Genomic DNA, 12,742 nt, shown 5'->3' on the forward strand with positions numbered 1-12,742 from the left:
ATACTACTACAATGGAACTTTAGAAGCACCAGATCCTTGTTATAAATTAATTTGAATCTGCTTTTTTACCATGAGCATAGTTCACCTTTTTTAGACAGCACTGGTCATCAATGGAGTTTGTGGTTAGAAAGTTGTGTTTAAGATAGACATACTAATTAAGAGAAGAGCAACAATTTAAACTTACTGAGTTGCAGCATCCCAATTAGCATCACAGGCACTGGACCTGCTTCAGAAGGGCACTACTAAAATGTATAAATGCCATTACAGTCAATGACAGAAGCCCATTATCAAACTGACTCTAGCCTTAATTGTAGCTATGGATGGATGTTGACATACCAGCTTGCCAATAGTCTTCGAACTAGCCAGTTTTTTTTTTTTGCTAGAACATTTTTTCACCACCCTAGTTAATTTATCAGCTTACCACAAGGTCAAATGATCACTGCAGCCAACACAAGGCAACATGGCTGGAAGTAAAGGAGGTTGTGGCTTCACAAAGCTCAAGTCCAAATAGAAACCAAGATGGCTGAGACTTTCTGATCACAATTCTGAAGGGTAGGTGCAGACAGAAACACTGCAAAGCACAGTATGCAAAACTGGAGTGGGACCAGAGTTCAACATGCGTAGCGGCCTTTTCCTGATATAGTCCCATCCACTACTGTTATGTGGACTGGCTGTGCTCAGACAGGTAACATTGGGTATTACATGTGCTACCAAGGTATCCCATACCATAAAGCTGCATATTATCAGGAAGTATAAGAATAGAAAATCTGTGAAGTCCAGCCTAACATCTTTTAAGACGGAAATTAAGAAACAAAACAGCTGTACTTGAAAAAGTAATGACCACAATTTAAACCTATGCTGGTCCAAGCAGGTATAAATGTAAGCTTAGAGGTTAACTTGTTGATGTATTTACTTCAGGAAGCACAAGCTAAGCCAAGATGAAGCAAATAATGCAATTATGCTACTAAACTTCTTGCCTCTTAGCACTATGTGCAAAGCTCTTAGTATCTTACACCAATCATTCTTCTGGTAACAGTTGCTAATTAAGAGCTGGATACCAGGGCTGGCTCTATTATTATTCTGCTACTATTCTACTCCTCTTAAATTGCTCTGTCAGGCTTCTGTCACTTGAGACGAGTTCCATTATAAGAGACATTAGGTGTAGTTAGGTATTTGCCAGATAATAGAATAAAGTTCTTAAGCATAAATCCGTACAGATTAGTCTAATCTGTTGCTGCAGGAAACCTTATTTCCAGCAGTAGACAATAGTTTCAAATTACCTACAATAAGGTTAAGCTATGGGCAATATATGTTTTGAGGTGAGAAGAAAAACATAACAGAACTCATTCATTCCCAATACTGTCTTTACCAGATCAGGTAGGTATCTTGAATTGAGATTCTAGTTTCTCTAAAAACTATTCCTAATGGATTTGGATCCATTTAAATTGCTTTATTTGTGAACATTCTCTTAAGTATTTCTAAATGCAGAATACAACAGAAGCTCAGTGATGTTATTTCCTGAATCCAAATGATGAATAATTAACATTTAAATATTGGATAAAAGTTTGTTATTTTCACACTAAAATAGGATTTCCATGAGCAAAGTCAAACAATTAAACATTTTCATGAAGGCAATAAGCCCATGAAGTTAAAGACAAAATGGCAAATACCTGTAGTCTGGTTCTAAAGTAATGCGACTTTTCAGTAATACTTTTCAGAAAATAAAGAAATGGTTTTTATTTAAATATATCTCCAAAATACCAACTAAGGACTTAAATCAGATTATCCTTCCCTTTAGCTTTTTCTAATATAAGACTACATAAAATTGTTTTCTATCACCCCTTTTCTCAAACTTACCTTTAATTCTATAGGACATTAGATATCATGGATAAAAGCATCGAGAAAGGAAAAGCAATGCTTGGTTTATTCATAACAGGTATGATGGTACCTTGTAAAATCCTAAACTATCTGCATTTTGCAATACCCTGCAAAAACTCAGCAAAGCTACATTGAGTCATCCATTGTAACAACTGAAATGTATAGATGTGTGCTAAGAAAGAGTACAAACTGAAGAAACAGAGCATGTAAGAAGAGAGATAGGAATCAAAAACTATCTGGAAGCAGTAGAGACGGGTCTTAAAAATTTTAAGACCTACCTCTTCTAGAGACTACACTGCAGCAAAAATAACATGCCAGGAAAAACAAAAAAGAAAACCAACCAACCAAAAAAAAAAAAAAACAACCCCAAAAAACAACCCAAAGCAAACCAGCCTGTTGTCATTTTATTATTGTTAAACAAGAAAGTGTAAGTGAAGAACACTCTAAATGTATGTGCACTACTAAAACACTGAAAGAACCTATGGATTATTTCCCCATGCACTCCCCCTTTCCGTTTTGCTATTATTAACAATGCTAGGTTGATTTCTATGTCCTCAGTGTCCTAACTGACCTCATAGAAGCTGAGTGTCTGACTGCAAATGTGCCCAGTGGCTAAGGTATACAGATTGAGGATTTTGGCTCAAATTCTTCCTCCAGTGAGTATCAAAGTACTTTGTATAAAACTGTTTCCACAAGAAATCTGAAAACCAACTTGACAACTCAGTGGCTAGACATGCCTTCAATGTGGGATGGTTAGTCTCAGGTCTCTACTCTGAATCAGATAAAAACAATTTGAATGTCATAATCACTCATGTAATTTCTTCTCCCCAGTTTCCAGAGTTTTTCCCTACGTTCTTTTTTTATTTAATTAAATGAAATTACTCAGTTCACTTTGGCCACTGTAAATACAGTTTTGGCTCAAAATAAAACTTATTTTTTAAGTCACCTGAGTGGGAAAATGCAATTAACAAAGTTTTATGTCTAAAATTTTGGGATTTATGGGTTCTTTCAGGTTTACAGATTGCAGTATTATTTAAAGTCAGTGTTTCTGCTGAACCATCAGCCTAACATAAAGCTATTTTTCCTATATACAGCTGGGTCCATGTAAAATATATCTCTAGTAAGAAACACAGGCTGGAGTCTCATTGAAGGACATGAGCACTTGAAGCAAGTGCCCCAAACTCTTCTGAACAAGGAACAGTGTAATGTTCTTACACTGTATAAATACTTACAATGTTTTCCTACATCATGGACATAAAGAGTTGGTTTGGGGTTTTTTATCAGGATCTCTTTAAGCATATTACTTTCAGGCTGAATAGTAAATATGAGGATAACTAACTTTCAAGTACTGTTTGATAAAAATTAATTCAATGCCCCAAAATTAACAACAATGATCTGGATGTCTCATGTGGTCTCAACTGATCTGATCCTGTGAAATGCTCACTCTGTCATTTGTAGATAATAGGGCAACATCTACAACTTATACTTTCAAGAGCAGAGATAACCAAGTTGAAGTTTTGAATAGGCACATAGCTTAAATTAATTAAAATATGATATTAAGTTATAATTTTCAGCTTCTTTTAACCAAAGAATTGTTCAAGCTGAACAGACAGTTGAATACTCACCCTTCCATTTGAGATCCTTTTTCTAAAAACCATGTTCATTATGAAAACTCTCATGCTCTCTATAAATTAGCTATTTGAACTCCAATGTAATGCACAAGGTTTCAGATATGCAAAGCAGATGTTGCTATTTTGTATTTCAGAGTTTAAGCACACTGTTATAAAACCCATGGAGTTTTGATAAGTCATCTCCAGTTAAGGTGCAGTAACTTATATCAGCTGAAAATCTTGTGCAGCCTAGGGTTTGGATTTTTTTAAACTGCAGAAATAGCCACACCTTTCTGACAATACTTACTAAAATATATAGGAAAAGTTTTTTTTTTCTACAAAAAGTAGATTAGAATAATACTTCAAGTATTTACAGTTTATTTGAATGAAAATTATTATAAACTTTGAAATCTTGAGATAATAATTCATAATGAATCTATCATAATTACTTAATACAAGCTATGAAAACTCCAATAATTCTTCATATTGTATTGTAGTACAACAAACCATCCTTCTTTCTACTCCAGCAGGTTGGAGGTAAAAGTGTTTTTCACTATTAGAAACTGAGATTCCCGGTGTGATCTTTTCAGCTTTGCACGACGGTTCTGGAACCAGATCTAAGGTTGAAAGAAAGGTCATAGCTGTTCAGCAATACAGCACTTCAGCAGAATAACCTCTGAAACTTAAAAGATATTCACACAGCTTTACAGTATTTTGTGTAATAACAGTAGTTTGAAAGTTCAGTACAATTTTTAAAGCTGCAGATGAGGGGATGTGGCTACCTGCAGTCATTTTAACACAAAGAAAATCCCCCCCCCCCGTCTTAACTGGAAAGTGAGGACCAGCTTCACTGTAATTAGTATTAAAAACTAATATTAACTTAAGTGACACTGAATCAATGCTGAAATTCACACACAAGTCTTAAGGTGTTACTTCTTCAGCTGTTTAATTAACCACAGTATCGAGTTTCCCATCAACCCCAACATAACACTGGCATCAAAAGCTTAACAAACATGAAGATGAGGCTCAAATTCTCATGTTTATGGTATGCTCCTTATCATATTGGACTACCTGGAAATCAGGAATTAAAATCCCCAAGTAGATTTAGGTTTTGGCCAGATGAAGACATAGGCTCAAGCACTGGTTTCACTCATGAATGCTCTGACAGTCTCACAAAATACTTAGACATTCATACAAATTATTTCAATATTTGTTTCAACTTTGTTTTTCAAATATGGTGACGAGTGCAATATAAACAGAATTTGAAAATGTGGAAGCATCCAGTCAAGTTCTGCATGTGATAACTAGAGATTAACAGAGCAGATACCATGGAAATACTAGTGATTAAAACTCCATCAACACTGAGGAAGAAGGTTTAAGATTTCTTAAGTAATTCAATGGCTTCTGCTTCACAAATCACTGAAAGCATACACATGTGTAAACACATTGTTTTAAACCAAGATTATTAAAATGATTGCTACTGCTCTCAAACTATTTCTTTCTATAATAAGAGTAGATGAAATTACAGAAAAGTTCAAATCAATTTTTAATTACCTGGATCCTGTCTTCATCTAAATCTAACTTGCGAGCCAGCTCTTCTCTAATGTCAATGCCAGGGTAGGAGTTCATTTTGAAAACATTTTCCAAGACTTCAATCTAAGAAGATTAAAACACACTCATTGAATAGTTATCACTACCTACATAGCAGTAATAAAGAAAATAAATACAAAAACCAGTTTAGTTTGTTTAACAGGAGACTTCCCAGCAATGTTTGCACAATTCTGGTTCCATGCATAGACACAGGTCTCCTGAAACAACATTACTGTTAATTTACACTAGTTCCTGATTGCATTTCTCTCTGCAGAAATACATCACACTGAATTAGGCAGCTATTACAGGCTTCTACCAATGTTTTACTGAACTACATTGTCATTCTTTTCTTAAACGCTGAGAAAATCCCTACCTGGTTTCTAGTGAATGCAGTTCTTGGTCTTCTACCTCTGTACCAGCTCAATTCCCGTTTGAAAGAAAGCCTGTCGGTGACTGAAAGATATTTTTCATATTTCAGAACTTTCTCCTCTTGCATTGGATTACTGTTAGCATGAAATAATGGATTTTCATAGCAAACAACAGGGATTTGCAGATGGGGATTACTGTCATCACCTAAAACTAGAAAAAGCAAAAAGCAAGCAAACAAGAGCTTCAGTTTACTGGGTTTTTAGTAGAAACATGAAAAGATATCCAATTTTAAAGGAGTAAAAGCTTGAGAGCCAGCTGACTTACCCAAGCTGGTGCATGCATCCATCCATGGTCTGTGAGGTTTCACAGCTGGAATACCATCTTTTTTCTGCTCCAGTCCCAGAATACTTTCAATGGAAAATGAGCACTGTGTGGGTTTATTTTCTACAGAACCAGACCCTTTCCGAAGGTTCTGAGAGGTGGCTGTGTTACCAGCACTCAGCGAGGTGCTCGCCATGCCTTCACCTTCAGCCAGCACAGCAGGTATACTGTACTTGCATTCCTCCATCAGTCCTCCTTATAGCTATGCTGAGAAGGGGGTTGGATTTGCAACGTCATTAATTCAAATCTTTTATTAGAAAGTTTTAGCATGTCAATGCAAACTCTGCCACCGAAAGGCACGAGCAGTTAATTGTTTATTTGTTTGCAAGTAATTAGCAACTAATGGTGACACTGGGGGGCCACCAACAGGGACAGAAAGTGTTATCTCTCCTAACCAGAGCATCGACTTAACTTTCCCAAAAGAAGCTGTGCACAAATATAGTACTTCTCTTTTATTTGAAATCATTAATGTATAAAATCAGTTTTTAAAAAAACTTTATATTCTAATGGACTCCACTTACCTAAACACAGCAGCATGATAGGAAACCAGTCAAGTAATAAGTAATCTCATTTAAGTGAATTTCCTTCCAAGGAAATTTAAAAAATAATCTCTTAATGCTATTAGGGTAATCCCGATGAAAATGCCTCTGGTTTTTCATATGCATATGTAATGGTGAACGTGGTCAATAAAACAACAATAGCTTTTGGCATAAGGCACCTGCAGTGGGTTGGGAATGTTGTCAAAGCTCAGTGTAATTGCCTTCCAAGTGCCTGGATTAGTTAACAGGAACAGTTGCACCAACTATTTTAAATAATTCATGCATTCATTTTTCCTATTAAAATAACTTTGTTGCAGCTTTTTTGAAACATACCATATGTGAAATTTCCTGGTCCTTCTTTACAATATAAAAACAAAACTTAAAGCAATAGAAGCAGTACACTCAAATCCGATTTCAAAACCTCTTTTTACTGCTAGATATTCCTCCCTTATTGTAATTTTATAACTAATAAAAATGTATTTAAAACCTACTGTGTGAACATTTAAAATGACTAAAAAACATGAGTAAGGGGGAGAAAGGAGGTAAAGGTTTTGTAACAAGGTTTGAAATTGGAAAACAGAATTCTGATTTCATTCACTATAGATAAAGGTACCAACTAAAACATATCCAAGCTCTTCCATCAGCCACTGCAGTTTACATGTCACATGTTCAAAACCAGCTTTTGGTCAAGCAAAACATCTCTGCAGAGATTCCTCCTTTTTCTTATTTTGGACAAAACTTTATTTTGTAACATGCAAAAATGAAAGAGCATTTTAATTTCAAGATGCAAAAGTTACCTCTCGCATAAAACTTTTAATTTGGAGCACATGATGTAGGAGCACAGGAGCACGTAGAAGTGTGTGCTTTCAGAGCAAAAATATGGCCCTCTGTTTCCTGTTTTACCATTTTCTCAGACTAGTTTATTCTGTGTAATCAGTGACATTCACATGGCTAAAGAAATAAGCAGTACCTCCACTTTGATTTTCTGTACACTGCAAACAACCCAAGACGAATCTCGAAGACAGAAGCAGGACAATTGCTAAGGAAACGGTATGGTCTAGAATTGACAGTGTGCTATGGGAGATTATACAGAGAAAAAAAGGCAATCCATATGTGGCTTTATATCAGAGAGATATTCAAGCTGATGAGTGTTGACTTACTGGATTGATTTTGACCTGTGCAATGAGACGGTTGTCAAACCAAACTATCAAAAAGGGTGACAAATCATAAGTGATCTTACCAGGGACACCTTCTTAGCACATACCAATGGATATAAAAGTGGCATCAGTATAAAAGCAGTGACCACCCATAAGCTGAGTTCCAACCAGCATCTACCAGCCTCAGGAACAAGGAAGTGCATACATACAGAAAGGCCATAAGGACCTATGTATGAAACCACTGCTTGCTGCAATGTTTTGGGAGCTGGAGGTGAGTGGGGAGCAGTGTTAACCAAGGGCCTTGCAGCCCTTTCCATTTCAGTACAGCTGTTCCCAACACGGAAATCCCATGACCTTGACAGAGCAACAGGACCTCTTTTCTTGGCTGCAGGCAGGTATTTTGAATATTCTGACTCCACATCAGGTCCAGAGAGTACTAAAGAGACAGTGCAAAGCCATGATTGGTAGATCAGTTTTCTGCCTCTATAGTCTCTAACACAGACACCAAGGTGATTAATGATTATAAATAGCTAGTTTCCAAATACAACCCACTGATTTTTTTTAAAGAACTTAAAACCCAAACACAAGCACTGATACAAAACACATTTCAGAAAATATTTATTCCTCCTGGATGAATATGAATGAATTTAACCTGAGCTAAAACTCAGATTACCACACACTTCAAGCCCTGCAGTGGCAAATACCTTCATAGGTATTCTCTTCAGGAACCTGTCAAGAAGTATCAATAAAGGCAGGCATATATAGTAAGAGAGCCATTTATGAGAGGCAAAACTAACCATTAAGTTTAGCAAGTATTATATATTTTATTATTATTATTTTGTGGAAAAATAATTCTTCGGGGTAGTCTGCTTTTAGCTCCCAGTTTGAAACAGTAATTCTTTCAGAGTTTTTTAATAACTTTTCAGGGAAAACAGATCCTGGTAGCACTCCGAATTTGCATAAACTAGACCAATCTCAGTTAACTCATTTGCTGGGCAAGGTCAGACATTTACCAACACTGACTGCCATCTGGTGTTAGGGCTTGCCAGATCTTAAGTTCCTTCAGCAGTGCTGAGAAATGTGTTATTATTAAAATAATATTAATTTGCTTAACGGTGAATTTAGTCAGACCTGAAGACTGCAATGCAGTCACTGAAACATATCAACACTCCTCTTTTTAAGCACGGCTCGTGGCTGTAACTGCATATAGAATGGGAAGTAGGAACTCAGAAGGTCATAAAATAGATGCTCACACTATGCTCTCTCATTTCTGAGCAATCCAATGAAATTGGCAACGCCCGTTATCTAAGAGCTTTACAATGCTAACACAGCTCTACATAACTGTTCATAAAAAACTCACAGGAAAAGTTATCCTAAAGATAAGTCTGCATTACACTAAAATTCAATTCTGTCCCTCAGTGTTTAAGCTCAAGTTGGATGGAGCTTTGAGTAACTTCATCCAGTGAAAAATGTCCCAAAGTGGGGTTGGAATTAGATTATCTTTAAGGAGCCCTTCCAACAGAAACCATTCTATGATTCTAAAACAACATTTATGTAGAGATAAATTTACTATCAAGCCTGGCTGAAGGTCTAGTGTTCAAAAGTTGCCAGCTTTCTTTGAAGCATGCTTAGTTGTAGAAGAAATCTATTTGCTATCAAGATAAACAGTCACCAAAACTTTCTGTAAGAAATCAGGATGAAAATCTATTTTCCACAGTGCAGAAAGCATAAAGATTTAGATCTAAGAACACCTGGTAGTGAAGAACCAGGTGAAATTTCCAAGAATTTCCATTGAAAGTGTAAATAGTCCTTGAGCCTTCATTCCAAAGCTATATATCATTTTGGCCTATTAGGTATGGCCAATACTTCCTTTGCAACCCATATGAAATTACCTATAAATACCATTGTAAGGGCAATTAGAGCAACACAACAAACATTAAGTTGAAATCCTAAGTAATCAATAATAGAAGAAATCAGTGCTCTTTGGATATGCAAATCCAATCCTCTTACAGCATCACATACCTGATGAGGCAGCAAACTAATCTCTCTTTCAGATGTTGCACCACTGGTTTTTTTGCCCAGGGACAGTAGAGTTCATCTGTTTAAGTAGGTGAAAAGCTCTTGTTCTTTAGAGATGTGAAGCCTCTAAAGACTCTGTTTATACCAGAGTAGGAAGAGACCACACCAAGAGGGTGGTCTCAGGGTCTGAAACCCCAATGCTTGCTGCTGCTGCCTTTTGCTCTTCTCACCCATTGCTACTCCACTGCCAGGTCACCTTTTCACAGCGGCTTGTGCAGTATTTTCAGCTTTTTAAAAGGGTATAAAGGGTATATACTGTCTTTCTTGATTACATGCTCAAGAAAGTTGCCTTTCATCTCACTTTTCCAACACCTTCTTTACCCTGCGTGCAGGGTAAAATACTAGTGCATAGTATTTAACCACCTCAGATATTCTCCCCTTCAAATATGATTTGAACATGAATAACAGAGATTATATTTAAAGCCAACTTAAAGACTCGAAAGGTTTTTTTAGGCAAGAATAACTCAAAATGGTTAATCCCCAATTTTCACAAAACATGACTAAAAACAGTTAGCTGTTTCTTGGCTGAAGTAAATGCTATTTTTACCCAGACAGATAAAGTGGGCAAGAGAAACTCAAGGTAAATCTGAGGGTGGCACTAGCAACAGTCTTAGAAACAGTATGTTAAACAGCAGGTAACATGCAAATAAAGCCTACCTTATCCAGACAGCTTCACCCTCCAACAGAAGCAAAATCTTCTTTCCATTAGGGGACACATCTGCAATTTACTAAAGGGTCCTTGGCTGCTCTTCTTCCTGTTTACATAGTGCCAAGTGTTAGTCTCCCATATTTTCAAGGCCTCTTAGTATTTTGCAGAAAGCAAGATGAAAAAAAACCAAAACAAAATCACCCCCCAAAGAAAACCATCCAATCCCACAAATCCAGACCCCCAAACAAACAAATACATCACACAGCAACAAAAATCCTGCAATGCCGAAAAAAGCGTGACACTAAACCCACACTTATCAGAGGGTTCAGTGGGATACTTTAGTTCATTACTATCAAATCTTATCTGCTGCTGTCAAATCTGTATCTCGAAACTTTTGGATGCCTTTAAATATTTGTTAAAAAAGTACACAAAAGGTGAGAACGATACTAATAATATCTTACAGAAAGCTTCAACATAAGGCATCTATTGACAAAGCTGACTACTAATTCAGAAAAGCCCTGGTATACTCCTGAATTATTACAAAGACACCCATCAAGATACTAAGCCAAACTGAATTGCGAAGATCAATAAAAACAAGACTCATGTTTATGTTATGTGCCAGCTAAGATACCATAGCACATTTCTACATATTAAAAGTATTTCGTTTTGTGTTTTCTTTTACAAAACCATTACTTCTCACGGAGCTGTTCTCTATTCATAGCAGCCATAGCAGCTGTGGGTTTTTTCCCCCTATCACACCTGTAAATATACAAAACTAACAAAACCCAATTCTTTTTAAAGTTCCTACCTTCCTGAATTCTGCTAGGGAAACGCATCTTGTAGAACAAAAAGAGCATTTCTTACAGAACACCACAGTAAAACTCACAAGTTAACAGTCTCAAAACCAGAAAGCTATGCATATATATCTAGGTCATGGACCCATGCTAGTGCTCTCTCACATAATAATTTCAGATACAGGACTTAGTCTTTAAAATACCTGGTAAGGTAAGTCTGTATTATTATCCTTATGGGACAGGGAAAGAGAGAAGTGGTGCGACTTGCTTCCATCAGGAGTACCAGCTGAGCTGCTAAATGAACTGACTGAACCGAGCTGCAACTTTCATCACCACTGCCTACCAAAAACCCAAACCTGAACCAAACACACACCCCTCATGTCCTTTAATTGTTTTGTAATTTAATACCAGCCTTTTCCTGCTTTTAAATGTAAAACATGATCCCATACAACATAAAGAAAGGTCTCTATAACAATGCTGCACAGGAGTTAATCATTTGCTTTGCCAAACGACTTTGTGTACTTTCTAATCTGGCTTTATACTAAGTTCACCTAGCCCCAAAACAGAAAAACCAGCAAAGAAAGAGACTCTTCTTTTTTTACTGTAAAAATAGATTAGCTAAAAAGATAAAAATCATCTATTAGAATGCAGTAATTAAGTGTCATCAAGTAGTTTCAGCGTTGAACCAGCTTTCAAGCATGATGTACAATTTGTTTTAAGAGAGTTTTAATACAGTAAGTTTTAAGAGAGAACTTTATGCAGCCTCTTGTTTGACACACGGTATATTTTAAAGCGGTTTTAAATTAATGGAAACTCAGACAGATATTCTTGATGAGCAATTTGTACAGTCTCAGTGCCTCCTAAGGGATGCACTCTTAAAATACGAATTGCTTCATGTGCAGGAATAATGTCAAGTACAGTAACTTCTGTCAAAACATAATTACAGAGGACAACTGAGGAATATTGCTCCTTTTTAAGTAGCTCACAATGATCTGGTCCAATTCCAATGAGCCCTCACTGTAGTTTTAAGCATTTAAAATTGGTCACAGACCTATAGCAGCAAACTTCACTAGTCTACGAAAATAAGGAGCCTACTAGAACTGATTATACTCTTGGTTCTGACGGGGAAAAATTGTGGTGAGCAAAGTTGCCGGTTTTAAGACTCGAGCCTGGGTCACCTGGTCGTTCTGAAGGTGTTACCTGGTAATAAAAGTTACCGAGTAGCCAGGGATAGAGGTTTTGCCTTAATAAAATCCCTCGTGGATGATACTGAAAGCCACGACGGAGACAACGGAAGGCTTCGCCAAAGGGCTCCAGGTGACAGCAGAGTGCAGAGGACGCTTGTGTGAGGGCAGGATCACCACAGTGAGTCCCGCTGTGAGTCCGCCCCCAAGACAACTGTCCTGAGCAGCCTGCGGCACCAGGACGAACCAGGCGAGCTGGCCGCGGGGAACTGTAACACCGGGCAGGCTTTCCTGCCGCTTCCCAGCCGCCGTGCGTGACAGCCGCCGCCGGGCAATCCCCTCAGCGCGCAGCCCGCCCGGCCCGCACTCACCGCCCCGCGCTGCCCAGGCCGCGCTTGCCCCTCCTCGCTCTGCCGCCTCCCTCCTCCAAAGGGAGCGCGCGGGCCCCGCGCTCGGGGGCGGGCAGACAGGCGCAGCTGCGCACCAATAAGGAGCCGCCAGGCTGGGAGGCA

The 12,742-nt window shown here is 37.7% G+C and overlaps 1 protein-coding gene across 3 annotated transcripts; it reads right to left on the reverse strand.

The window, feature by feature from the left end:
* Window positions 1-3,843: 3,843 nt before the first annotated feature.
* Window positions 3,844-12,681, reverse strand: HESX1 (HESX homeobox 1). 3 transcript variants are annotated; one of them, XM_065687145.1, is made up of 6 exons: window positions 12,264-12,681; window positions 10,261-10,358; window positions 5,772-6,035; window positions 5,452-5,657; window positions 5,043-5,144; window positions 3,844-4,105 (listed from the first exon to the last, which is right to left on the reverse strand). In XM_065687145.1, the coding sequence occupies exons 3-6, from the start codon at window positions 6,013-6,015 to the stop codon at window positions 4,007-4,009; spliced, it is 651 nt and encodes a 216-aa protein (XP_065543217.1). In that variant the 5' UTR covers window positions 6,016-6,035; window positions 10,261-10,358; window positions 12,264-12,681; the 3' UTR covers window positions 3,844-4,006. The 3 variants fall into 3 exon arrangements, with proteins under 3 accessions (XP_065543217.1, XP_065543218.1, XP_065543216.1); XM_065687146.1 differs by having other exon boundaries at window positions 5,452-5,531; window positions 12,247-12,681; XM_065687144.1 differs by having other exon boundaries at window positions 12,247-12,681.
* Window positions 12,682-12,742: the final 61 nt, after the last annotated feature.

This window comes from Lathamus discolor, chromosome 7, assembly GCF_037157495.1.
Source record: "Lathamus discolor isolate bLatDis1 chromosome 7, bLatDis1.hap1, whole genome shotgun sequence".
In the NCBI taxonomy this organism is placed as follows: Eukaryota; Metazoa; Chordata; class Aves; order Psittaciformes; family Psittacidae; genus Lathamus; species Lathamus discolor.